The 26,433-nt window shown below is 61.4% G+C and overlaps 1 protein-coding gene across 1 annotated transcript in view; it reads right to left on the bottom strand.

Moving 5' to 3' along the window:
- Nucleotides 1-3,027: 3,027 nt before the first annotated feature.
- The window catches only part of LOC142012223 (dedicator of cytokinesis protein 2-like), a 454,965-nt gene continuing 431,559 nt past the window's right edge, over nt 3,028-26,433 (bottom strand). Inside the window, exons 46-53 of the mRNA XM_074992076.1 lie at nt 22,381-22,557; nt 16,904-16,987; nt 16,427-16,564; nt 12,087-12,175; nt 8,200-8,362; nt 7,662-7,773; nt 4,535-4,668; nt 3,028-4,426 (exon numbers count right to left, since the gene is read on the bottom strand). Coding sequence (XP_074848177.1) covers nt 4,346-4,426; nt 4,535-4,668; nt 7,662-7,773; nt 8,200-8,362; nt 12,087-12,175; nt 16,427-16,564; nt 16,904-16,987; nt 22,381-22,557 — 978 coding nt within the window. The 3' untranslated portion in view covers nt 3,028-4,345. The remainder of the gene's footprint in view (nt 4,427-4,534; nt 4,669-7,661; nt 7,774-8,199; nt 8,363-12,086; nt 12,176-16,426; nt 16,565-16,903; nt 16,988-22,380; nt 22,558-26,433) is intronic.

Consider the following 26,433-nt stretch of genomic DNA (forward strand, 5'->3'; position numbering starts at 1 on the left):
CCAATATATCCACACACATACACACACAGCACCTTCTCCACCAATATATCCCCTCCAAACACACAGCACCTTCTGCACCAATATATCCCCTCCACACACACAGCACCTTCTGCACCAATATATACCCCCCTACACACAGAGCACCTTCTGCAACAATATATCCCCTCTACACGCACAGAGCATCTTCTGCACCAATATATCCCCCCCCACACACAGAGCACCTTCTGCACCAATATATCCACACACATACACACACAGCACCTTCTCCACCAATATATCCCCTCCACACACACAGCACTTCTGCACCAATATATTCCCCACACACACACAGCACCTTCTGCAGTAATATCTCCCCCCCAAACACACACACAAAGCACCTTCTGCACCAATATATCCCCCCCCCACACAGAGCACCTTCTGCACCAATATATCCCCTCCACACACAGAGCACCTTCTGCACCAATATATCCCCTCCACACACACACACAGAACCTTCTCCACCAATATATCCCCTCCACACACACAGCACTTCTGCACCAATATATTCCCCACACACACACAGCACCTTCTGCAGTAATATCTCCCCCCCCCAAACACACACACAGAGCACCTTCTGCACCAATATATCCCCTCCACACACAGAGCATCTTCTGCACCAATATATCCACACACATACACACACAGGACCTTCTCCACCAATATATCCCCTTCACACACACAGCACCTTCTGCACCAATATATCCCCCCCCCACACAGAGCACCTTCTGCACCAATATATCCTCCCACACACACAGAGCACCTTCTGCACCAATATATCCCCTCCACACACACACAGAGCACCTTCTGCACCAATATATCCCCCCCCCACACACAGAGCACCTTCTGCACCAATATATCCCCCCCCACACACAGAGCACCTTCTGCACCAATATATCCCCTCCACACACACAGCACCTTCTGCACCAATATATCCCCCCCCACACACAGAGCACCTTCTGCACCAATATATCCCCCCCCACACACAGAGCACCTTCTGCACCAATATATCCCCTCCACACACACAGCACCTTCTGCACCAATATATCCCCCCCAACACACAGAGCACCTTCTGCACCAATATATCCCCCTCACACACAGAGCACCTTCTGCACCAATATATCCCTCCACACACAGAGCACATTCTGCACCAATATATCCACACACACACAGAGCACCTTCTGCAACAATATATCCTCACACACACACAGAGCACCTTCTGCACCAATATACCCCCCCACACAGAGCACCTTCTGCACCAATATACCCAATCACACACACAGAGCACCTTCTACACCAATATATCCATCCAAACACACACACACACAGCACCTTCTGCACCAATATATCCCCCCAAACACACACACACAGCAACTTCTGCACCAATATTTCCCCCAGACACAGCACCTTCTGCACCAATATACCCCCCCAAACACACACAGCAGCTTCTGCACCAATATATCCCCCCAAACACACACAGAGCACCTTCTGCACCAATATATCCTCCCCCCCACACACAGAGCACCTTCTGCACCAATATATCCCCCCCCACACACAGAGCACCTTATGCACCAATATATCGCCCCAAACACAGAGCACCTTCTTCACCAATATATCCCCCAACACACAGAGCACCTTCTGCACTAATATATCCCCCCAAACACACACACACAGCAACTTCTGCATCAATATATCCCCCCCCGCACACAGCACCTGCTGCACCAATATATCCACCCAAACACACAGAGCACCTATATACCCGCCCAACACACACACACAGCAACTTCTGCAGCAATATACCCCCTCCAAACACACAGAGCACCTTCTGCACCAATATACCCCCCCACACACAGAGCACCTTCTGCACCAATATATCCCCCCAAACACACACACAGAGCACCTTCTGCACCAATATATCCCCCCAAACACACACACAGAGCACCTGCTGCACCAATATATCCCCCCAAACACACATACAGAGCACCTTCTGCACCAATATATCCCCCCAAACACACACACAGAGCACCTGCTGCAGCAATATATCCCCTCCAAACACACAGAGCACCTTCTGCACCAATATACCCCCCCACCCCAGCCGGCTGTCTGGTTTGCATACCCTGCCCCCTCTAGTCTACAATGTGCCACCTTTCCGGTGCCCCCCCCACTCTGCCAGAGGCCAAGGTCTGTGGAGTGATAGGTATCCGAAGATCAAAGGACACTGGTGCCACAGGGTCTGTGGCTGCCTGAACAGTTTCACACCATTTTTGAGGCAGTTCAGTGGAGAGGGTGCAGGGCCCCAGGGTTGCGGGGTTCGGGGGGGGGGCGGCGCTTGAGTGGGTACTCATGTGGGTGTGTCAGTGGTGGGGGGGGGGCCTGGACATGCCCCCTCCCCCTTGTGCCTCCGTGGTCCCGATGTGTTACGCGAGCTGGCGGGCATTGCAGCCCTTGACCTGCACCCTGGATGTTGCTGGTGCTTTGACTGGGCTCCCTGCGAATCCCTTGCCTGGGAGACTGCAAGTGTGAACAGGAAATTGTGGTGCTGCCGGGGGGGGCGCTCACACCTGTCCCCCACAGCCTGTGTGTGCCCCAGCTGGCCCTAGAACGCATGCTGTGGGGTCTTACCAGGGTGAGGGACCTGGGCCCCAGATTCTTGGCTGGACTTGGGGATCCACAGTGGAGCGCATGGTCCCTGCCCAGCTGGCCTCAGGTACATGCAGCCTTTCTGTGCCAGCCTTCCTGCTGGACAGGGCACAATATTGCCCTGGGACCCTGGCCTACGCCAGGCTCTGCCCACCCCCCACCTCTAGGGTAAAGTGCCTCCCATCTGCCTTTTTCTTTACTCTAGCTCCCACCACCATCCTCTCCAGCGCTCCCTGACACGCTCCCGCTCCAGCCTTGTCTGTTTGATCCTTGGACATTTGCCTTCAAGGGCTGCCTCCCCCTCTACCCCAGGTGCTGGGCTAGGCACAGTGCACAGGTGCAGGCTGGAAGATTTTTGTCCCTTTATTGGCAGGCAGCTGGAGTCCAGCCTGTGACCCCAAGAGCAAGAAACCAAGTGGTGTGGGGGCTGTAGTGGGCACACAGCAGGGCCTGGCTGCCTTGGGAGAGGTGGTGGCGGTGCAGAGACTGCAGACAAAGAGCTGCTGCGAGGCATGTGGGGCAGAATGCAACTCCAGCCCCCGCCCCCCGGGGTGTTCTGTCTATGGCGGGATGCACAAGCCCCAGTGTCTTCTCCATGGCCTGCTGCCGTCGCCGGGGGGGTGGGGGGGGTCGAGCACGAAGGCAGAGTGCAGCACCAAGTCAGAACCTGCCTCTGCCCTGCCCTGGGATCAGCAGTGGGCCCTGGTGTGCCAAATGCAGTGGGTGCTGAATGCCCCTTCTCATTCAGGCCAGTAGTGGCGGGGGGGGGGGGGGGGGCAACAACTACCCCATGTGGGGGCAGGGCTCAGTCCATGGGCTCTGCCACCTCCTTCCCTGGCAGAACTCCATGTGTGGGGAGGAGGGAGGGGGCAGCCTCCTGGGACAAGGTGCTGGTCAATGGCCTTAGGTGACTTGACTTGCAGCTGCTTCAGACGTGCCCCAGCTGTGCAGCAGGGCGAGGGGTTGCGGCAGCTGATACAAAGACTATTCCAGCACTGCTTTGTCAGGCTGGGGCAGGGGGTGAGGGGGCTGGCAACCTGGCCTAACAAGAATGCTGACCCACTGGGGTGTATTGCTGCTGAGCAGGTGGGCTAATTCTCTATCACACACTGATTGGGCCACAGCTGCAGGAGCAGTGCCCTGCGGTCTCCGTCTCCCCGCACATGGACACGGCCAGGTGTGGAACTGAATGGGGCAAGGCAAAGGGCCGTTTCCCCAAGCTGCACTGCAGCAGCCTGTGGACCACATTGCCATTGGGCAGCTTGGCAGTTCGCGAACAAGCCGAGTGGGGTGCAACTGGCTCCCAGGAAAAGTAGTCTTGGATAGGGCCCAGAGCCCTCCTTTGGGGCTGCAGCTGACCTCCAGGCTGGTGCTGCTCCTGAGGACAAGTGGCGCTACGCAGCGGTTTCTAGGTCTCCAGGCACATAGGAGCCAGGAGGGGCAGCAAGGGGCTGCTCACGCAGTCATAGGCAAGACAAGTAAGTTAGGCCCAGGGCTCAGTGCGGTAGGGTGTGGGGAGCAGGGGGTAATGAGACAAGGAAGGCACAGATGGGTTCCTCAGGATCTGGATCAGGAAGGACGGATCAAGCAGCCAGTGAACAGCTCCATCAACGACATCACCCTCCTGAGCGGGACAGCGAGGAGCCAGTCCTGTGTAACATGGCATCTCTCAGGTCTGGGACAGGCGCTTGGACTTGGGGGGAGGCGGTGGGGGTGATTTCAGCCCTTTACTGCCCTCCGCTGTCAGCTGCTAAAACAAAGAGGAGCAAGTGTCCGTGAGTGGCTCACGGGCTGGGCCCAGCTCCCCTCATGGCTCTGGGGAGACGGCACACAGCCCTGCCCAGGCCATGGGCAGTACCTTCCCGCTGCTGGGCGTGGGGGTCTGCTCCATGAAGGCCTCATACACGCTGGAGCTGATCTTCCTGGGCAGAGGGGGGGCCTTGCTCGCGCTCTTCACTCGTCCAGTGAAGCCCCGGCTGGGGCCTGCTGCCCCTGAACACACAAAGGACACAAAGCTGAACCCTGCCCAGTCGCACGCAGCCGCAGCAAACTCGGTGCTGCCCCCAGCCTTGTGATGCCAGCCCCACGGCTGGACTGGGCAAGGCTGCATGGGTGAGAGCAGCCCTTCAGGAGAGCCAAACCAGGCATGGCACTAAGGCATAACTGGCCCCTTCAGCTTCTGGGCCAGGCTGAATCCTGGTGCTAACAGGGACTAGGGAAGGCAGGCGAGGGCCCCATGTCAGGGCACCTCAAAGACCCAAGGAAACTGATTAACTGGGGAGTCTCCTTGTGGGCCCCAGCTGTGACCCGAGTCCTGGGAGGTGGAAACTGGGCGACACATCAAGGTCAGCACACCAGTAGGGTGACCGTATCTCTATCCCAAACACAGGTCAGGGAAATAAGGGGGAGGGTTGTGGGGGTGGGCAGGCAGCTTCCTGGCTGTGGCTGCCAAGGGCTGCCACCCTAGCGTACCTCCCTGGCTGCCCCAAACCTCGGGGTGCCAGGAAGGAGATGGTAGCCACTTCGGTGCGCCTCCTGGTTCCCCCAAGGTGTGGGGCGCCGGGAACCAGGCAGCAGCTGCATGCGGGGGGTGGGGGGGGCTCACCATTTCCTGCAGCCTGGGGAGCCAGGAACCTGGTGGCAGGCGTGAGAGTGGGCTCCCAGCTTCCCGCACCTGAGCAGGGAAGGAGGTGGCAGCCACCCCAGTGCTGCAGCACAGCTCGCCCTGGGCAGGGCCCCTTGCTGGCTCTCTCTGGTGTGGTCGGAGCACATCCACCTGCTCTCTGGCCAGCAGCTGCTCCTGTGCACCAGCAGGGGCCTAATACAGGGCAATTAGTCCCTTCGTCAAACTACAGCGAGACGCCTTTGTGGCGCCTGAACCACAGAGCTGTCCTGCCAAAACGAGAGGGCGGCTCAGCCTACGCGCCAAGAGCTGCAGTGTGGGCACCATGCGGCCTGCCTTGCACAGGGCAGCGAGGCACGGCTCCAACACACCTCATGGGAGAGCTGCTCAGCCCGCCTCCCCGAGAGGGGCACCCTGAGGCAGGGCGCTGGCTGCACACGTCTCGGAGCACAGAGGTGACCAGCACACGTACCGCCAGGAAGCACTGGGTGCGCAGGCAGGGCCCTGGCCCTCATGAGCCAGGACGCGGCTCACCAGGGCTCTGACTGGGGTGCAGGAGACGTTCGGGGTGCCCGACCCAGACGGCCCCCCTCCATGGAGTGATCTGAGAGAGGCGCGCCCACACAGCACTCCTGGGAAAGCAGGTGGGCCATGAGCTGCCAAGAGAGGTCGCTGGGAGACAGTGGTGCTGGTGGCCAGGAGACACAACACAGAGAGAGCGAGAGAGAGAGCGAGCGAGAGAGAGAGAGAGCGCGCACACACACATACACACACACAGAGAGAGAGAGAGAGAGCGCGCGCACACAGAGCACGTTTGAGGTAAATCCACCCCAGGACCAACACACACACACAGAGAGAGAGAGAGAGAGAGAGAGAGAGCGCGCACACACACAGAGAGAGAGAGAGAGAGCGCGCACACACACAGCGAGAGAGAGAGAGAGCGCGCACACAGAGAGAGAGAGAGAGAGCACGCGCGCACACAGAGAGAGAGAGAGAGAGAGCGCGCGCACACAGAGAGAGAGAGGGAGAGAGAGAGCGCGCACACACACACAGAGCACGTTTGAGGTAAATCCACCCCAGGACCAACACACACACACACATACACACACACACACACACACACACCACGTTTGAGGTAAATCCACCCCAGGACCAACACACACACACACACACACACACACACAGAGAGAGAGAGAGAGAGCACGTTTGAAGTAAATCCACCCCAGGACCAACACACACACACACAGCACGTTAGAGGTAAATCCACCCCAGGACCAACACACACACGCACACGCGTGCACACACAGACCACATTTGAGGTAAATCCACCCCAGGACCAACACACACACACACACACATACACACACACACACAGCACATTTGAGGTAAATCCACCCCAGGATGAACACACACACGCACACGCGTGCACACACAGACCACATTTGAGGTAAATCCACCCCAGGACCAACACACACACACACACACACACACACACACACACAGAGCATGTTTGAGGTAAATCCACCCCAGGACCAACACACACACACACACACACACACAGCACGTTTGAGGTAAATCCACCCCAGGACCAACACACACACACAGCACGTTTGAGGTAAATCCACCCCAGGACCAACACACACACACAGCACGTTTGAAGTAAATCCACCCCAGGACCAACACACACACACACACACACACACAGAGAGCACGTTTGAGGTAAATCCACCCCAGGACCAACACACACACACACACACACACACACACACACACACAGAGAGCACGTTTGAGGTAAATCCACCCCAGGACCAACACACACACACACACATACACACACACAGAGAGAGCATGTTTGAGGTAAGTCCACCCCAGGACCAACCTGGACAAACACAGAGCTGCTAGCTATGGCCCAAGAGTGTGGGCTTGGTTTGGACACCCCAGCCAGCCCCACTGCTCCCCCTTAGCTCCACCCCACAATCCCCAGCCAGAGACCAGCCGGGGGTAAAGGGAGGGGAGGGTTTGTGCCTGCCAGGCTGGGGCGAAGTGGGTGTCTGTGCCTGTTTCACTGGGGGATGAGGGGGTCTGTAACTGCCATGTTGGGGAGGGTGTCCATACCCACTGGGTTGCAGGGGGGACAGGGTGTGTCCCTACTTGTGAAGTTTGGGGAGGGCCATAACTGCTGCATTTGGGGGACAGAGGGTGTGACCATACCTCCCACACGGGGTTCATTAGGGGTGTCCATAAAAGAGGATGTCTGTGCCTGTCACGCTGGGGGAGGGCGTGTCCATTCCTGCCATGATGGGGACGGGGTGGAGGTGTCTGTACCTGTCACCCTGGGAGTAAGGGGGGGGGGTGGCCATACCTGGCAAACTGGGGGGGACAGTGGTGACATCTCTGTCTGGAGGCAGCTGCTTTGACTCGGTGCCAGCCAGGACACTCTCAGCCATGTTCCGGGACAGTCTCCACTTCTCCTCCTGGGGGAGCAAGGGGCAGCAGGTCAAGTCCCAGGTGTGAGCTCCCTCCCAGGCAGCCGGGGCCCGCGGCTGAGCTGCGAGTGGCGGGAGGAGCTGGGACACAGCACAAGCTGAGTGGGAGAGGGTCACGAAGCGGGACAATGTGCCAGGGCCCCGCCCGCTGCGCTAGCTGGGGATACAGTGCAGGGTGGTAGATGGCAGGCCAGGCAGTCCCCAAGGCTGTCACAGCCCCATGGAGCAATGGTACCAGCTGAGGGCAGTGGGGTGTCACAGCTCACGGTGTGAAGCGGGGGCAGGCCCAGCAGGGGTGCAGTGAGGGTGCAGGCTCGGGAATGTGGTTTGTGGCCTGAGGGGTGCAGACCTGGCAGGGGATGGGAGAGGGCGGGTGCCACAGCAGGGCACCAGCTCCCTTCAGGGCAGAGTTACCTTGGGCTCCGGGGGCTCTGGGATGGACGGGCGCTGCTCCTGCCGCCGGTACCCAAAGAAGGTGCTGCCACGATTCTCCCGGCGCTCGCTCTTGCGCTCCTCTGCCTCAGGGGGATGCTCGGACGCTGAGGGTACTGACTTCCTGGAGGAAGGGGGTTCCGTGCTGCAGACACCCCAGGGGAGCCGTGTGAGGGGAGGGAGTCCAAGACAGATGGCAGTGGTGGGAGGGTGAGTGGGGTGGGCCAGCGAGGGGGACAGAAGTGGGGGGGAAGAGCAGCAAGGCATCATGGAGCTGGGGGGATGGGCAGCAGGAGAGCATCGGACTGGGGGCACTGGACAGGTGGGTGGGGCGTGGCACCACATGTCCCCCCAGATGTTGTGGGCGAGAGCGGGAGTGGGCCAGAGTCTCTGGGGAGCTCAGAGGACTAGCAGGGGGAGCACCCGCAGTAGGGGGTCTCCGTGTCCCGCACACACTAGCAGGGGGAGCACCCGCAGTAGGGGGTCTCCGTGTCCCGCACGCACTAGCAGGGGGAGCACCCGCAGTAGGGGGTCTCCGTGTCCCGCACACACCAGCAGGGGGAGCACCCGCACTAGGGGGTCTCCGTGCCCCGCACACACTAGCAGGGGGAGCACCCGCAGTGGGGGGTATCTGTGTCCCGCACACACTAGCAGGGGGAGCACCCGCAGTAGGGGGTCTCCGTGTCCCGCACACACTAGCAGGGGGAGCACCCGCAGTAGGGGGTATCTGTGTCCCGCACACACTAGCAGGGGGAGCACCCGCAGTAGGGGGTCTCCGTGTCCCGCACACACTAGCAGGGGGAGCACCCGCACTAGGGGGTCTCTGTGTCCCGCACACACTAGCAGGGGGAGCACCCGCAGTAGGGGGGTCTCCATGTCCCGCACACACTAGCAGGGGGAGCACCTGTACTAGGGGGGTCTCTGTGTCCCGCACACACTAGCAGGGGGAGCACCCGCAGCAGGGGGTCTCCATGCCCCACACACACTAGCAGGGGGAGCACCCGCAGTAGAGGGGTCTCTGTGTCCCGCACACACTAGCAGGGGGAGCACCCGCAGTAGGGGGTCTCTGTGTCCCGCACACACTAGCAGGGGGAGCACCCGCAGTAGGGGGTGTCTGTGTCCCGCACACACTAGCAGGGGGAGCACCCGCACTAGGGGGTCTCCGTGCCCCGCACACACTAGCAGGGGGAGCACCCGCAGTAGGGGGGTCTCCGTGTCCCGCACGCACTAGCAGGGGGAGCACCCGCAGTAGGGGGTCTCCGTGTCCCGCACACACTAGCAGGGGGAGCACCCACAGTAGGGGGGTCTCCGTGCCCCGCACACACTAGCAGGGGGAACACCCGCAGTAGGGGGTGTCCATGTCCCGCACACACTAGCAGGGGGAGCACCCGCAGTAGGGGGTCTCCGTGTCCCACACACACTAGCAGGGGGAGCACCCACAGTAGGGGGTGTCCATGTCCCGCACACACCAGCAGGGGGAGCACCCGCAGTAGGGGGTCTCCGTGCCCTGCAAACACCAGCAGGGGGAGCACCCGCAGTAGGGGGTCTCCGTGCCCTGCAAACACCAGCAGGGGGAGCACCCGCAGTAGGGGGTCTCCGTGTCCCACACACACTAGCAGGGGGAGCACCCGCACTAGGGGGTCTCTGTGTCCCGCACACACTAGCAGGGGGAGCACCCGCAGTAGGGGGTCTCCGTGTCCCGCACACACTAGCAGGGGGAGCACCCGCACTAGGGGGTCTCTGTGTCCCGCACACATCAGCAGGGGGTGCACCCGCAGTAGGGGGGTCTCTGTGTCCCGCACACACTAGCAGGGGGAGCACCCGCAGTCAGGGGGTCTCCGTGTCCCACACACACTAGCAGGGGGAGCACCCGCAGTAGGGGGTCTCCGGGTCCCGCACGCACTAACAGGGGGAGCACCCGCACTAGGGGGTGTCTGTGTCCCGCACACACTAGCAGGGGGAGCACCCGCAGTAGGGGGTCTCCGTGTCCCGCACGCAGTAGCAGGGGGAGCACCCGCAGTAGGGGGTCTCCGTGTCCCGCACGCACTAGCAGGGGGAGCACCCGCAGTAGGGGGTCTCCATGTCCCGCACACACTAGCAGGGGGAGCACCCGCACTAGGGGGTCTCCGTGCCCTGCACACACTAGCAGGGGGAGCACCCGCAGTAGGGGGTGTCCATGTCCCGCACACACTAGCAGGGGGAGCACCCGCAGTAGGGTGTCTCCGTGCCCCGCACACACTAGCAGGGGGAGCACCCGCAGTAGGGGGTCTCCGTGCCCCGCACACACTAGCAGGGGGAGCACCCGCAGTAGGGGGTGTCCATGTCCCGCACACACCAGCAGGGGGAGCACCCGCAGTAGGGGGTCTCCGTGTCCCGCACACACTAGCAGGGGGAGCACCCGCAGTAGGGGGGTCTCCATGTCCCGCACACACTAGCAGGGGGAGCACCCGCAGTAGGGGGTCTCCGTGTCCCACACACACTAGCAGGGGGCGCACCCACAGTAGGGGGTGTCCATGTCCCGCACACACTAGCAGGGGGAGCACCCGCACTAGGGGGTCTCCGTGCCCCGCACACACTAGCAGGGGGAGCACCCGCAGTAGGGGGTGTCTGTGTCCCGCACACACTAGCAGGGGGAGCACCCGCACTAGGGGGTCTCCGTGTCCCACACACACTAGCAGGGGGAGCACCCGCAGTCAGGGGTCTCCGTGTCCTGCACACACTAGCGGGGGGGGCACCCGCAGTGGGGGGGGTTCTCCATGTCCGCACACACTAGCAGGGGGAGCACCCGCACTAGGGGGTCTCTGTGTCCCACACACACTAGCGGGGGGGGCACCCGCAGTAAGGCGTCTCCATGTCCCGCACACAGTAGCAGGTGGAGCACCCGCAGTCAGGGGGTCTCCATGTCCCGCACACACTAGCAGGGGGAGCACCTACAGTAGGGGGTCTCCGTGCCCCGCACACACTAGCAGGGGGAGCACCCGCAGTCAGGGGGGGTCTCCGTGCCCTGCACACACTTGCAGCCAGCGAAGGAAGCCGAGCAATGAGGCTCTGCTCGTCACTCCAGAGGGGGCAGGATCCCTCCTTCACTGGCGGGAAGTGGAGAGATGCAGGTGGCAGCTGGAGAGTGGAGCTGCTTCACTCTGTTTCTGGGAGTCTGGCCCTGCTATGGGCACCACACCCCCTCCCCCCAACCCACCCACTACTCCTGGGGCTTCCGCACTGGGGGAGGGCAGTCCAGGACAGAGCAGAGGCAGGCGGAGTGGAGATGCCCCTGGGGCGACCAGGAAAAAATGAGGTAGGGTGGGGCCTGGGGCAGTAAAATGCAGACCCTTGATTTCAGAAGAGCAGACTTCGACTCCTTGAGAGACCTGACGGGCAGGGTCCCCTGGGAAACTGACATGCAGGGGAAAGGAGTTCAGCAGAACTGGCAGTATTTTAAAGAAGCCTTATTGAACGCACAGGAACAAACTGTTCCGATGCGCAGTAAGTAAAGGAACTTGGTAGGCAACCAGCTTGGCTTACCAGGGGAATCCTTGGTCAGCTTAAACGCAGAAGGGATGTGTGTAACAAGTGGAAACTTGGAGAGAGATGACTGATGTGGTGTATAACTATACGGCTGGAGAATGCCAGGCAGTAATCAGGAAAGTGAAAGCACAATTCCAGCTGCAGCTGGCAAGGGATGTGAACGGCAACAAGAAGGGTTTCCAGAGGTACGTTAACAATAAGAGGGTGATCAGGGAGGGTGTGGGGCCCTTACTGGATGAGGGCGGTAACTTGGTGACACATGATGTGGGAAAGGCTGAAGTTCTCCATTCTTTTTTTTACCTCCGTCTTCAAGGCTGGGACTGCTCCCCAGCTCCAGGACTCACCTGCCTTGGTGCGGGCTGCTGGGCTGCTCTGCCTCAGGGCCCCACGCCTTGGAGCAGGGACGGCCTCCACGCCGCTCCTCCAAGAAGGGCTGCGAGCACAGAGCACCAGGGGACAGGACTGAGTCTTTCTGCCCAATTCCAGCCCCTGCAGAGTCCGCCAGAATTTCCTCTATCCACCCCCCAGGGCCAGGGCCGAGGCTCTGCCCAGTGCCAGTGGCCCCCTGAACTCCCCTCTCCCCTCAGGGCCAGGACTGAGTTTCCCTGCCCAGCACCAGTCCCCCCAGAACCCCTTGACTTTAGCCCACAGTTTACTCCATCTCTGCTGCAAGCCTGAACCAAGAACTCTGTAATTGGTGTGCGGATTTCTGTCTGTGGGTCTGTCTGTTTGTATAAACATTTAAGCTGCGTCTACACGTGTACGCTACTTCGAAGTAGCGGCACTAACTTCGAAATAGCGCCCGTCACGTCTACACGCGTCGGGCGCTATTTCGAAGTTGAAATCGACGTTAGGCGGCGAGACGTCGAAGTCGCTAACCCCATGAGCGGATGGGAATAGCGCCCTACTTCGACGTTCAACATCGAAGTAGGGACGTGTAGACGATCCGCGTCCCGCAACATCGAAATAGCGGGGTCCTCCATGGCGGCCATCAGCTGGGGGGTTGAGAGATACTCTCTCTCCAGCCCTTGCGGGGCTCTGTGGTCACCGTGGGCAGCAGCCCTTAGCCCAGGGCTTCTGGCTGCTGCTGCTGCAGCTGGGGGTCCGTGCTGCGTATACAGGGTCTGCAACTAGTTGTTGGCTCTGTGTATCTTGCACTGTTTAATGAAAGTGTGTCTGGGAGGGGCCCTTTAAGGGAGCGACTTGCTGTTGAGTCCGCCCCGTGACCCTGTCTGCAGCTGTGCCTGGCTCCCTTATTTCGATGTGTGCTACTTTGGCGTGTAGACGTTCCCTCGCTGTGCCTATTTCGATGTTGGGCTGAGCAACGTCGAAGTTGAACATCGACGTTGCCAGCCCTGGAGGACGTGTAGACGTTATTCATCGAAATAGCCTATTTCGATGTCGCAACATCGAAATAAGCTATTTCGAAGTTGGGTGCACGTGTAGACGTAGCCTTAGAGTTTAGATTCCAGAGAGTTGGCATCAACATGGGGTAAAATTCTAAGTCATAAGTTGGGGTAAAAGGCTAAGTTATAAATTGGCCTGGAAACGTGGCTGACCCTTTGAGACGGGTGAGACTAGTTCTCAGCACCTGGCCTCTCTGTGAGGAGTGTTACTGGTTCTGGCACAGAACCGGCGTGTCAGAGTGAGCTGCTTCTGCAAGGCTTCTTGCTGGTCAGTGTGCTGAACAGATGTAGCCTGTGTGACGGTTCAGTGCCTGGCACTGGAGGCCCCTGAGGCTCGGGCTGTTTGCAGCTCTGTCTCTAACCAACTGACACCAGCAGTGCCCGGAGGACACCCCCATATTATGTCTATGAGTTCCACGGGTAACCAAAAGTCATCTGGCATACTGCCTACCCATCCCATCTCCCTGCTGAGCTGCACTGATTGTCCACCACCATGTGCTGTGAGAGTGGGAGCCCAGGACTCTGCTCACCCTTCTCCAGCTCCAGCCTCAGCCTCCCCCATGCTCTCGAAGGAAGCAACCCTCCCATCCTGGTCAGCCCCTCAGAGGAGACCTTCACTAGGCACCGAGACTTGCTGTGTGGGCTCAGACTTGCTGTGTGGGGTCTAGAAGGAGTCAAGGGAGCAGGAGGCCCTGAGAGCCAGGCATGCAGGAGGGGCTTGGGCTCAGGCCCAGGACAGGCCATTGGGGTGTGGGGTGTTTACCTGCAGCAGCTCCTCTCTGGTGGTGCAAGCTCTGAGGAGGGAGGGGGCATCTGTTCCTGACCCCTACCCTGCACTTGGCTACAGGTGCTGTCCCCCACAGCTCCCATTGGCTGTGATACCCAGCCAATGGGAGCTGCAGGGTGGAGCCTCCAGGAGAGGGTGGTGCAGGGACAGAGCTTCCCAGCACTTGTGGCTCCAGCCAGTGGGGGCGGGAAGAAGAGGCGGAGGAACAGCAATGTGCGGAGCCACGTGCCCACAGGAGGGGCTGACCCAGAGCACAGGGTTTTTACCGGCTGTAGCCTGACGCCCCTTTCTTAATCTGACCTTGGCTGGTATTTTATTGTGCTGCTATCAGCCCTGTCCCTGGTGAAGGCCTTGGGGTCACAGGCCTGCACGCCCATCCTACCCAGACTTAGCTCACAGCCAGGCACACCCTGCCTGAGTGCAGAGGTGGGTGGAAGAGCAGGTTGTTCCTAGCAGCTCAATGGCTACATCAAACTGCTCCCAGCTCCTGGATCAGCCTTCTCGGCCCAGCCACTCGCTGGCTGCCTTTTGCACGAGCCGCCCCCTGGGCTGCCAGCAGCAGCCCCTCGGCCAGCAGGCAGCAGCACCCCGGCCAGCAGGAAGCAGCCCCCCTTGGCCAGCAGGCAACAGCCCCCCTTGGCCAGCAGGCAACAGCCCCTCGGCCAGCAGGCAACAGCCCCCCTTGGCCAGCAGGCAACAGCCCCCCTTGGCCAGCAGGCAACAGCCCCTCGGCCAGCAGGAAGCAGCACCCCGGCCAGCAGGCAGCAGCCCCTCGGCCAGCAGGCAGCAGCACCCCGGCCAGCAGGCAGCAGCACCCCGGCCAGCAGGCAACAGCCCCCCTCGGCCAGCAGGCAACAGCCCCTCGGCCAGCAGGCAACAGCATCCCGGCCAGCAGGCAACAGCCCCCCTCGGCCAGCAGGCAACAGCCCCTCGGCCAGCAGGCAACAGCCCCTCGGCCAGCAGGCAACAGCACCCCGGCCAGCAGGCAACAGCCCCTCGGCCAGCAGGCAACAGCACCCCGGCCAGCAGGCAACAGCCCCTCGGCCAGCAGGCAGCAGCACCCCGGCCAGCAGGCAACAGCCCCCCGGCCAGCAGGAAGCAGCACCCCGGCCAGCAGGAAGCAGCACCCCGGCCAGCAGGCAGCAGCACCCCGGCCAGCAGGAAGCAACAGCCCCCCTCGGCCAGCAGGCAACAGCCCCTCGGCCAGCAGGAAGCAGCACCCCGGCCAGCAGGCAGCAGCACCCCGGCCAGCAGGCAGCAGCCCCTCGGCCAGCAGGCAGCAGCCCCTCGGCCAGCAGGAAGCAGCACCCCGGCCAGCAGGAAGCAGCACCCCGGCCAGCAGGCAGCAGCCCCTCGGCCAGCAGGCAGCAGCCCCTCGGCCAGCAGGAAGCAGCACCCCGGCCAGCAGGAAGCAGCACCCCGGCCAGCAGGCAGCAGCACCTCGGCCAGCAGGCAGCAGCACCCCGGCCAGCAGGCAACAGCCCCCCCCCCCCGGCCAGCAGGCAGCAGCCCCTCGGCCAGCAGGCAGCAGCCCCTCGGCCAGCAGGAAGCAGCACCCCGGCCAGCAGGAAGCAGCACCCCGGCCAGCAGGCAGCAGCACCTCGGCCAGCAGGCAGCAGCACCCCGGCCAGCAGGCAACAGCCCCCCCCCGGCCAGCAGGCAGCAGCCCCTCGGCCAGCAGGCAGCAGCCCCCCTCGGCCAGCAGGCAGCAGCACCCCGGCCAGCAGGAAGCAGCACCCCGGCCAGCAGGCAGCAGCCCCCCCCGGCCAGCAGGCAGCAGCCCCTCGGCCAGCAGGCAGCAGCACCCCGGCCAGCAGGCAACAGCCCCCCTTGGCCAGCAGGCAACAGCCCCCCTTGGCCAGCAGGCAACAGCCCCTCGGCCAGCAGGAAGCAGCCCCTCGGCCAGCAGGCAGCAGCCCCTCAGCCAGCAGGAAGCAGCACCCCGGCCAGCAGGCAGCAGCCCCTCGGCCAGCAGGCAACAGCCCCTCGGCCAGCAGGCAGCAGCACCCCGGCCAGCAGGCAACAGCCCCTCGGCCAGCAGGCAGCAGCCCCCCCCGGCCAGCAGGCAACAGCCCCCCGGCCAGCAGGCAGCAGCCCCTCGGCCAGCAGGCAGCAGCACCCTGGCCAGCAGGCAACAGCCCCTCGGCCAGCAGGCAGCAGCCCCCCCCGGCCAGCAGGCAACAGCCCCCCGGCCAGCAGGCAGCAGCCCCTCGGCCAGCAGGCAGCAGCACCCCGGCCAGCAGGCAGCAGCCCCTCGGCCAGCAGGCAGCAGCCCCCCGGCCAGCAGGCAGCAGCCCCCCGGCCAGCAGGCAGATTCCCCCATCCTACAGCACAAAGAAACCATTTAGCTTCTCAGTAGCATCCACCACCTTCACACTGCCAGCCTGCCAGCTGGCCCCTCCCCCGCCAGCCAGTTGGCCCCTCTGACCCCACCCCCACCTGCAGGGCAGCCTCATTAAGCCCCCCGACCCTGGGCCTGCCCAGCGCTCACCAGCTCCCGCAGGCCATACTGGCTTTCCACCTTGGCTCGCAGCTGCACGAAGCACTGCTCCATGCGCTCGTGGAAGGGCCTGAGGTCCTCGGTCACCTTCTTGCCGTGGATCCGGATCCCCTCTGCCAGAAGCGGAATCTGCCCGGAGACAGTCAGTGCCGGCACCCACAAGCACAGCCCGCAACATGGACACGGGTCCCTGGGGGAGGCTGTGGGGCAATGGGAGCAGGGCAGCCCCTCACAGGCCCTGCCTCAGGGGAGGTGGGGTCTGGCACAGCTGAGGGGTCAGGGCCTGGCATCAGAAGAAGCAGTGGCCTGGCCAGGACAAAGGGATCCAGAGAAGAGCCCTGCATGTGGGGCACCCTCAGGATCCCCCAGTGAGCTCCTTGGAGGGGCTCCTGGTGGCAGCAGGCTGGAGCACCAACTCAGCCAGGAGCCCCAGGACCTGAGGGAGGCCTGAGCCAAAAGAGCAGCTACCTGCCAGGCGATCAGATCCTTCAGCTTCTCAATCTGGGCCTGGTCCTCGGGGTGCTCCGCCAGGTAGGCCTCCTGGAAGAACGCCTGCGAGAGCAAACCTCGCTCAGCGGCTGCTGTCCGGCCCGGCACGCGCCTCAGCCGCCCGCCCGGGGCCGTGCCCGGTGCTGCCCACCGCGGGGACGATATGCAACGTCCCTGTCTCCTGCTGCAGGGGCTTACTGCCGCACCTCATTCCTCACCTGGAGTAGCCTCTGCAGCCCCAGCTCCGCCCCCCAGCGCTGCCAGGGCCCCCCATCCCATCCCGCAGCCCCAGCTCCGCCCCCCAGCGCTGCCAGGGCCCCCCATCCCATCCCGCAGCCCCAGCTCCGCCCCCCAGCGCTGCCAGGGCCCCCCATCCCATCCCGCAGCCCCAGCTCCGCCCCCCAGCGCTGCCAGGGCCCCCCATCCCATCCCGCAGCCCGAGCTCTGCCCCCCCAGCACTGCCAGCGCTCCCCCATCCCATCCCGCAGCCCCAGCTCCGCCCCCCAGCGCTGCCAGTGCCCCCCATCCCATCCCGCAGCCCCAGCTCCGCCCCCCAGCGCTGCCAGTGCCCCCCATCCCATCCCGCAGCCCCAGCTCCGCCCCCCAGCACTGCCAGTGCCCCCCATCCCACCCACATCCCCAGCTCTGCACCCCAGCACTGCCAGTGCCCCCCATCCCATCCCACATCCCCAGCTCTGCACCCCAGCACTGCCAGTGCCCCCCATCCCATCCCACATCCCCAGCTCTGCACCCCAGCGCTGCCAGTGCCCCCCATCCCATCCCGCAGCCCCAGCTCCGCCCCCCAGCGCTGCCAGGGCCCCCCATCCCATCCCGCAGCCCCAGCTCCGCCCCCCAGCGCTGCCAGGGCCCCCCATCCCATCCCGCAGCCCCAGCTCCGCCCCCCAGCGCTGCCAGGGCCCCCCATCCCATCCCGCAGCCCCAGCTCTGCCCCCCAGCGCTGCCAGGGCCCCCCATCCCATCCCGCAGCCCCAGCTCCGCCCCCCAGCGCTGCCAGGGCCCCCCATCCCACCCTCATCCCCAGCTCCGCCCCCCAGCGCTGCCAGGGCCCCCCATCCCATCCCGCAGCCCCAGCTCCGCCCCCCAGCGCTGCCAGGGCCCCCCATCCCATCCCGCAGCCCGAGCTCTGCCCCCCCAGCACTGCCAGCGCTCCCCCATCCCATCCCGCAGCCCCAGCTCCGCCCCCCAGCGCTGCCAGTGCCCCCCATCCCATCCCGCAGCCCCAGCTCCGCCCCCCAGCGCTGCCAGTGCCCCCCATCCCATCCCGCAGCCCCAGCTCCGCCCCCCAGCACTGCCAGTGCCCCCCATCCCACCCACATCCCCAGCTCTGCACCCCAGCACTGCCAGTGCCCCCCATCCCATCCCACATCCCCAGCTCTGCACCCCAGCACTGCCAGTGCCCCCCATCCCATCCCACATCCCCAGCTCTGCACCCCAGCGCTGCCAGTGCCCCCCATCCCATCCCGCAGCCCCAGCTCCGCCCCCCAGCGCTGCCAGGGCCCCCCATCCCATCCCGCAGCCCCAGCTCCGCCCCCCAGCGCTGCCAGGGCCCCCCATCCCATCCCGCAGCCCCAGCTCCTCCCCCCAGCGCTGCCAGGGCCCCCCATCCCATCCCGCAGCCCGAGCTCTGCCCCCCCAGCACTGCCAGCGCTCCCCCATCCCATCCCGCAGCCCCAGCTCCTCCCCCCAGCGCTGCCAGGGCCCCCCATCCCATCCCGCAGCCCGAGCTCTGCCCCCCCAGCACTGCCAGCGCTCCCCCATCCCATCCCGCAGCCCCAGCTCCACCCCCCAGCGCTGCCAGGGCCCCCCATCCCATCCCGCAGCCCCAGCTCCTCCCCCCAGCGCTGCCAGGGCCCCCCATCCCATCCCGCAGCCCGAGCTCTGCCCCCCCAGCACTGCCAGCGCTCCCCCATCCCATCCCGCAGCCCCAGCTCCGCCCCCCAGCGCTGCCAGTGCCCCCCATCCCATCCCGCAGCCCCAGCTCTGCCCCCCAGCGCTGCCAGTGCCCCCCATCCCATCCCGCAGCCCCAGCTCCGCCCCCCAGCACTGCCAGTGCCCCCCATCCCACCCACATCCCCAGCTCTGCACCCCAGCACTGCCAGCGCTCCCCCATCCCATCCCGCAGCCCCAGCTCTGCCTCCCAGCACTGCCAGTGCCCCCCCATCCCAACCAGCAGCCCCAGCTCTGCCTCCCAGCACTGCCAGCGCCCCCTATCCCAACCCGCAGCCCCAGCTCTGCCCCCCCAGCACTGCCACCGCCCCCCATCCCAACCCTCTGCCCCAGCTCTGCCCCCCCAGCACTGCCACCGCCCCCCATCCCAACCCTCTGCCCCAGCTCTGCCCCCCAGAGCTGCCAGTGCCCCTTATCCCAACCTGCAGCCCCAGCTCTGACCCCCAGAGCTGCCAGCGCCCCCTATCCCAACCCGCAGCCCCAGCTCTGCCCCCAGCACTTCCAGCACCCCCCATCTCAACCCCCACCTCCAGCCCTGCCCACACAGCTCTTCCAATGTCCCTCATCCCAACCTTCACTTCCAGCCCTGACCCCCAGAGTTGCCAGCACCCCTCATCCCAACCCACAGCCTCCAGCTCTGTCCCCCAGTTCTGCCAGTGCCCCTCATCCCAACCGTCGCCTCCAGCCCTGCCCCCCAGGGCTCCCTATGGACCACCAGAAGGGGCGCACTATGGCCACATTCAGCCCGCTGGACCATTCTGTGCATTCGCCAGTCTCCAGCCCAACTCCGAACCCAGCCCCCAACCCTTCTCCCCAGCTCTGAAAGTGCCCCTCACACCTGATCCACAGCCCATAGCCCAAGCTCCAGCCGAGGGAGTCTAGCTCCAGGTTCCTTCCCTGCTGTCTCCTTCCCCTGCTGCTTCAGCTCCCTCAGCGCCTGCCTGGGTGGTCAAACTCCAGACAGTGCAGCTGTGAGCTCTGGCCACCAGCCACAATGCTCCAGCCAGAATGCTTGGGGTGGGGGGTGGGGGAGGTTGGATACGGGGAAGGGGGTACCACGGGCCATTCAGTGGATGAGGAGCTGGAGTGTTGGGTAGGGGTTGGAAGTCCCAGGAGGTCAGATAAGGGGTGCAGAGAGCAGGCCAGATGACCTCCTAAGGCCCCTTCCAGCTCTAGGGTCATATGATTCTATGACAGGGGATGGGGATTGGCGGTGGGGGGCGGGGTTGGATATGGGGCAGAGGTCCCAGGGGGTGGATAGAAGACAAGGTCATCTCCCAGACTATGGCACTAGGCAATGCAGTATGGGAAGGAGGCAGGCAGCCCTCAGTGGTAAAGAACAGGTTAAGACCTATTTGGAAAAGCCAGACACACACAACCCATGTGTCTGGATTTAATGCATCCAAGGGTACTGAGGGAATTGGCAGATGTCTTTGCGGAGCCTTTGTCCATTATCTCTGAAAACTCATGGAGATCGGGAGAGGGCCCAGACGACTGGAAAAAGGCAAACTTGGTGCCTGTCTTTAAAAAAGGAAGGAAGGACAATCCAGGGAACTATACATGTCTTAGCCTTACCACAGTTCCTGGGAAAATCATGGAGGGGATCCTCAGGGAATCCATTTTAGAGCACTTGGAAGAGGGGAAAGTGATCAAGAGTAGTCAAAATGGATTCACCAAGGGCAAGTTCTGCCTGACCAATCTGATTAGCTTCTATGATGAGGTAACTGGCTTGGTGGACATGGGGAAATCAGTGGATGTGATATACCTTGACTTCAGCAAAGCTCTTGATACAGTCTCTGACAACATCCTTGCCCATAAGTTAAGGAAGTATGGACTGGATACACGGACTGTAAGATGGATATAAAGCTGGCTGGATGGTCAGGCCCAACGAGTGATGATCAATGGCTCTATGCCTGGCTGGCAGTTGGTTTCAAGTGGCATGCCCCAAGGCTTGGTTCTAGGGCTGGTATTGTTCAACATCTCTACTAATGACCTGGATGAGAGGTTGGATTGCACCCTCAGCAAATGTGCAGATGACGCTAAGCTAGGGGGACCGGTAGATATGTTGGAGGGTAGAGATAGGGTCCAGAGTGAACTAGATAAATTGGAGGCTTGGGCCAAAGGAAATCTGATATGGTTCAACAAGGAGAGGTGTAGAGTCCTGCACTTGGGTCAGAAAAACCCCAAGCATTGTTACAGGCTGGAGACCAACTGGCTATGTAACAGTGCAGCCGAAAAGGACTTGGGGATTACGGTGAATGAGAAGATGGATATGAGTCAACAGCATGCTCTTGTAGCCCAGAAGGCTAATGGCATATTGGGGTTCATTAGGAGAAGCATTTCCAGCAGATGTTGAAAAATTATTCCCCTCTATTCAGCATTGGTCAGGCCACATCTGGAATTTATTGCTTCCTGTTCTGGGCCCCCCAGTATAGAATGGATGTGGATGCACTGGATTGGGTTCAGCAGCGGGCAACAAAAATGATCAGGGGGCTGGAGCACATGTCCTATGAGGAGAGGCTGAGGGCTTTGGAGTTATTTAATTTGCAGAAGAGAGGAGTGAAGGGTGATTTAAAAGCAGCGTTCAGCTTCCTGAAGGGGAGCTCTAAAGAGGATGGAAAGAGGCTGTACTCAGTGGTGACGGATGGCAGAACAAGGAGCAATGGTCTGAAGTTACAGAGGGAGAGGTGTAGGCTGGATATGAGGAAAAACTATTTTACCAGGAGGGTGGTGAAGCACTGGAATGCTTATCTAGAGAGGTGGTGGAGTCTCCATCCCTATAAGTTTTTAAGTCCTGGCTTGACAAATTCCTGGCTGGGATGACTTAGTTAGGGCTAATCCTGCTTTAGGCAGAGGGCTGGATTAGATGACCTCCTGAGGTCCTTTCCAGCCCTAGGATTCTGTGATTCTATAGAGTGTCTGGAGCAGGGGATTTGTTTAGGGGGCAGGGGTCTCAGGAGGTTGGATAGCTGGTGGGGATTCAGGAGGCTGGATAGAGGCCAGGAGTCCCAGGGGGTTGGAGAGGAGTCGGGGTCAGGAGGTTGGATAGGAGGCATGGAGCAGGGGGTTGGATGGGATCAGGTATCCCAGGGGTTGGATAGGGGGTTGGATAGGTGATGGGGTCCTGGGGGTTGTACAGGGGGGCAGGGGTCCCAGGGGGTTTGATAGGGGCAGGAGTCCCAGGGATTAGGTAGGGGGCGAGGGTCCTGGGGGTTGGATAGGGGGCAGGGGTCCATGGGGTTGAATAGGAAGCAGGGATCTGCCCCTGCCCCACCCCATCCATGCTCCAGGGGGCAGGCCAGGCCTTTGTGCACGGGACCTGAGGTGGCCTGGCCCATCCTGCCCCATCCGGTAACTGCCCTGATATCAGACACTGCTCTGCTTCCCTCACCTCAGCGGCTCCTAGTGAAGGCAGGTGGTGACACCTTGTTTGGGGTTGGCCCCCAGAGCCCCAGGACCGCCCATGCCCCCCACGACCCGGCTCTCACCATCTCATACTTGGCAAAGCCGCCCATAACGGCTGGGTCCACGATCCCATTGAGCAGCATAGACAGCGGGTTGACGGGCAGGCTGGGATCGCTGTGGTGCCGGTTGATCTCAGTCAGGATTTTCTCATTGGTTTTCTTCATGGTCTCAATGGCATTTTCCAGTGGGCTGATGGTGGTCTGGGGCAGGGATGAGGGATGTTTAGTGGCTGTGGAGTGGGGGGTCTTGGCCCATTTCAGCCCCCACCCCCCTGCTCTCCACAGCACTGCCTCAGAGCAGTCTGTGCTGGGCAAGCCCCGAGGACCCACACCGGGTCTCTCCCATCTGCGTCCAAGCTGCTCCAAGGCCCATGTCGCCTCTTTCCAGTCCCAACATGCAGGGCAGCTCCATGCCAGCGCGCGGCTGGGGCCCAGTCCTCACTCTGCTGCCCCCACACCCTGTGGCTGGCACCCCTGGGTAATCCAGGCTCTCTTCCCTAGGCCCATGCAAACAGGGCAGGGGCCAGCGCGCTCCACACTGGTGTGGGTGGAGCAGGTTGCGAATCCAGCGTTAACAGAGTGAACCTGTGCCTCCCTCTCCTTGCATGGCTCCCCACATGTGGGGCTGTGCCTCCCTCTCCTTGCATGGCTCCCCACGCGTGGGGCTGTGCTTCCCTCTCCTTGCATGGCTCCCCACGCGTGGGGCTGTGCCTCCCTCTCCTTGCATGGCTCCCCACGCGTGGGGCTGTGCCTCCCTCTCCTTGCATGGCTCCCCACATGTGGGGCTGTGCCTCCCTGTGATGGAGTGGGGGATACCTGTGTGTGTGTGTGTGTGTGTGGCTCACAGAGGGTGTGGGGCTCCTGCTGAGGGTAACCCTGACGACCAGGTAACACCTTTGTACTGCAGACAAAGGAGGAGGTGGAGCCTGAGGGGTTTGAATTGGAACTGGGAGTTGGAAGCTGTTAGTCTGGGCTGAGGGAGAGAGAGACCAAGGAGGGGGCAAGGCCCCGGCTCTGGGGGCCCCTCGGGGCCTCCTCTCCCCAACATGGATTGGACTGGCTGTCTCTGCCTCCTGTACTGACTCCTCTGTACGATGCCGTGTCCTGTTGGCTAATAAACCTGCTGTTCTCCTGCTGAGTGAGAGACTCTCCTGCCTGCGGACAGGGTGCAGAGCTTGGGGGACCCCAGAACCCCATCACACTGGTGTCAGAAGTGGGATGTTCTGCACCCTGAGGATGGAGCATCCAGCAGTAAGTGACCGGGGCCCCGGAAGAAGTGGGGCCTGCGAGACCCAGGTGTGCTGACGGGCAGTGAGGTGCAGTTTCCCAAGGCGGAGGGGCCTGCGGCCGAACCCAAGCAACTGCGGTCGTGGTCATCGAGAGGGGGTGTCACACACGAGCAGGGGTTACTCCTGGGAATCTGTTGGAGTCGGTCCCAGAAGGTGGAGGGGCCAAGAGCCCAACCCCCAGGAACAAGTGACCCCTGAGGAGGCTGACGCTGAATGAGTTCGTCCCAAGACAGGGTGCTCATGGTCCCTGAGAGCGGGTGTCACACTGAAGAAGGGGTTCCGCTGGGAGTCTGTTGGAGTCGGTCCCAGAGGGCGGAGGGGCCTACGGCCTAACCCTGGGCAGCTTGTGACCCGCAAGGAGCCTGGCACACTGAAGGGATTCTTCCAGGAATCGTGGGGTGCAGAGGGCATCAGCCTAAGAGCCTGCAACCACGCTGAGCAACTCCGCTGTGAAGTGGCAGCACCTGGAAACCGAATCAAGATTAAAGGAGCTGAACAAGGCAGCGTGGATGTGCAGTGGCAGAGCTGAGGGTTAAGGAAACTCCTGCAGAGGTGAGCCCGGATCGGGGCAGGGAACCCTGGACTGCATGGAGCTCTGAACCAAGTGGCCTGCCACAGCTCAAGGAGGAAAGGAGCAATTCCAACCCATCATCTACTAGTGGCCAAGACAGACCTGCGAAGAGTTTTCCAGGCCTGGGCCGAGGAAGGTGCCTGTGTGTCTGTGCAGGAAAGCAGCTAATCCACTGGGAATGGCAAGTTGCCTGTGAGAGAAGCTGCTTCACCTTCTGTGTGTGTGTGGAGACCAGCCGGGGAGCTGGGACAAAGGAGAGAGTGTCTCCCATTGTCTGTCTGTGTTGAACAGCAGCAGCAGCCTGGGGAGAGAGCAGAGCCTGCGTTTGGAAAAGGTGCCAATGAGGAAACTAGCCCATTGTCTGAGGAGGATTCCTCAGCCTAGGGTGGCTGGAGGATCCACCAGAAAAGAGCATTCCAGGTATGTCTCTGAATCCAGCCATGGGGGCTGGAGCAGAGGGAATGGCTCTGGGATGGGCAGTGGTGTCCCTGATAAGGACACTGGTCCTTGGTGCAAGAAAAGTGCTTCTGCTTCTGGGGAAGTGAATCCTTTGCCTGAGCCTGTGGGGGCTCGAGATGGAGCCAAGATCCCAGAGCTGGATCTGAGGGCAGCTGAAGCCCAGATGGGAAGTGGGCCTGCCTCTGTGTCTCTCAGGGGGGATGATGCTTTAACTTGGTCTAATCCAGTTAGAATCATCAGGGAATCCCAGAGACCAGACGATTCTGGTACTTGTTCTTTGCCTGATGCTGAGGTGTTATTGGGAGGGGGTGAGAGGACTCTGTCCTACCAGAGTCATCCTCTCGCCAGGACACAAGAACAGATGGGCAATGGAGTTACGCTGACTGAAAGATAAAGGAGCTGGTAGCAGAAGGGAGGAAAGGGACCCTGACCTTCTGTCCGGTGGTACTGGCTGTCTGCCTGGAGGGGGATTACGTGGGAATCTGCCTAATGGGCCAGAAGTGATCCTGGGTATAGTTGAAACCCAGAAGCTGGTTGTGGCTCAAGGGAACAGTGCCCCCGTGGAGGCAGACAGGGGTGAGTTATTGTTTGGGGGAGCTCTTGAGGAAGAGAATTTCCCTGAAACTTTTCCTGACCCGTCTGTGGGGACTGCAGAAAATGGGAGTGAGGTGGAGGAGAGTGAACAGGAAAGGTGCTTGTCTGTAAGCACCAGAGCAACCCTTTGCCTGGGGAGAAGTTTGTTTCAGCTCCTGATGGCCAGGACCTGCCTGAGTGTGAAACCACTGGCTGTGCTCTGGAAGGGTCCAAAGCAGGCAGTGTAAAAGTTTCTCAGGAATTGGAAGTTGGTGCAAGTAAAGTGAAAACTATCAGGGAATGTGAGCAGCCCTGTGAGAACCAAGTGAAACGGCTGCACCGTCAGTCTCTGTAGGATGCAGGAGAGGGCCAGCAATTCCCCATCTCCAGATGCTAGAAACACTTATATTCTCACACTGGACTCCAATTCTGATTCCATGGGGAGGCAGTAGTTGGAGGTGGAAGGACAAAGGAGCTTTGGGCCTGGTGGGCCAGTAAGGGATAAACAGGGATTCCTTCATGTGGATTCTGTGTCTGGGACTCACAAAACAACTCTCAGAAAGCAGTTTGGTTTGCAAATTTCCAGACTGGCAGGAAGGGGGCCATCTCCCTGAGATCATCAATGGCCCAGCTCTTGTTAGAAGGGAGGGCACACCCAGAGAGAAGATTAGAACTTGATGGTGCTAAGAAAGGCCTCAGCCATTTATCCCCAAAATACCAGATTCTCAAGGAGGTTACACAAAAGTTGTGGTCTACCAAAGAGCAACGTAAATGTACAGTTGCAATGGGTTTGTTCTGTTACTCACACTGACTGCTGTAACCAAGGGGTGCTGCTACCAAAAGCTGTAGAATTGTACCATGCACTGAATGTTTGGAAAGAGCCATGTGACATGATGACATTGATGTAGAAGCATGAGTTGTATGTTGAAGGAGTCTGTAACTCTGAAATGTCACCATTGTTCCCTGTAACTAGTCTTGCAACCTCTGACATGAGGAGGAACATTCCAAACCTATTGTGTGGCATGGAAGGGGAAACTGAGGCACACAGCCATTGTGGTGGTCTGGCTGAATGCCAAGGGTGGAAGCATTTGTACCTTCCGTTACTGGACTGTAACTGAATTCCAGACATTGGCTGGAGCAGCTGTATGGACTGGTGGTCAGATGGGGCCGGACCCAGACCACAAA

Source organism: Carettochelys insculpta, chromosome 4 (assembly GCF_033958435.1).
Source record: "Carettochelys insculpta isolate YL-2023 chromosome 4, ASM3395843v1, whole genome shotgun sequence".
Classification (NCBI taxonomy): Eukaryota; Metazoa; Chordata; order Testudines; family Carettochelyidae; genus Carettochelys; species Carettochelys insculpta.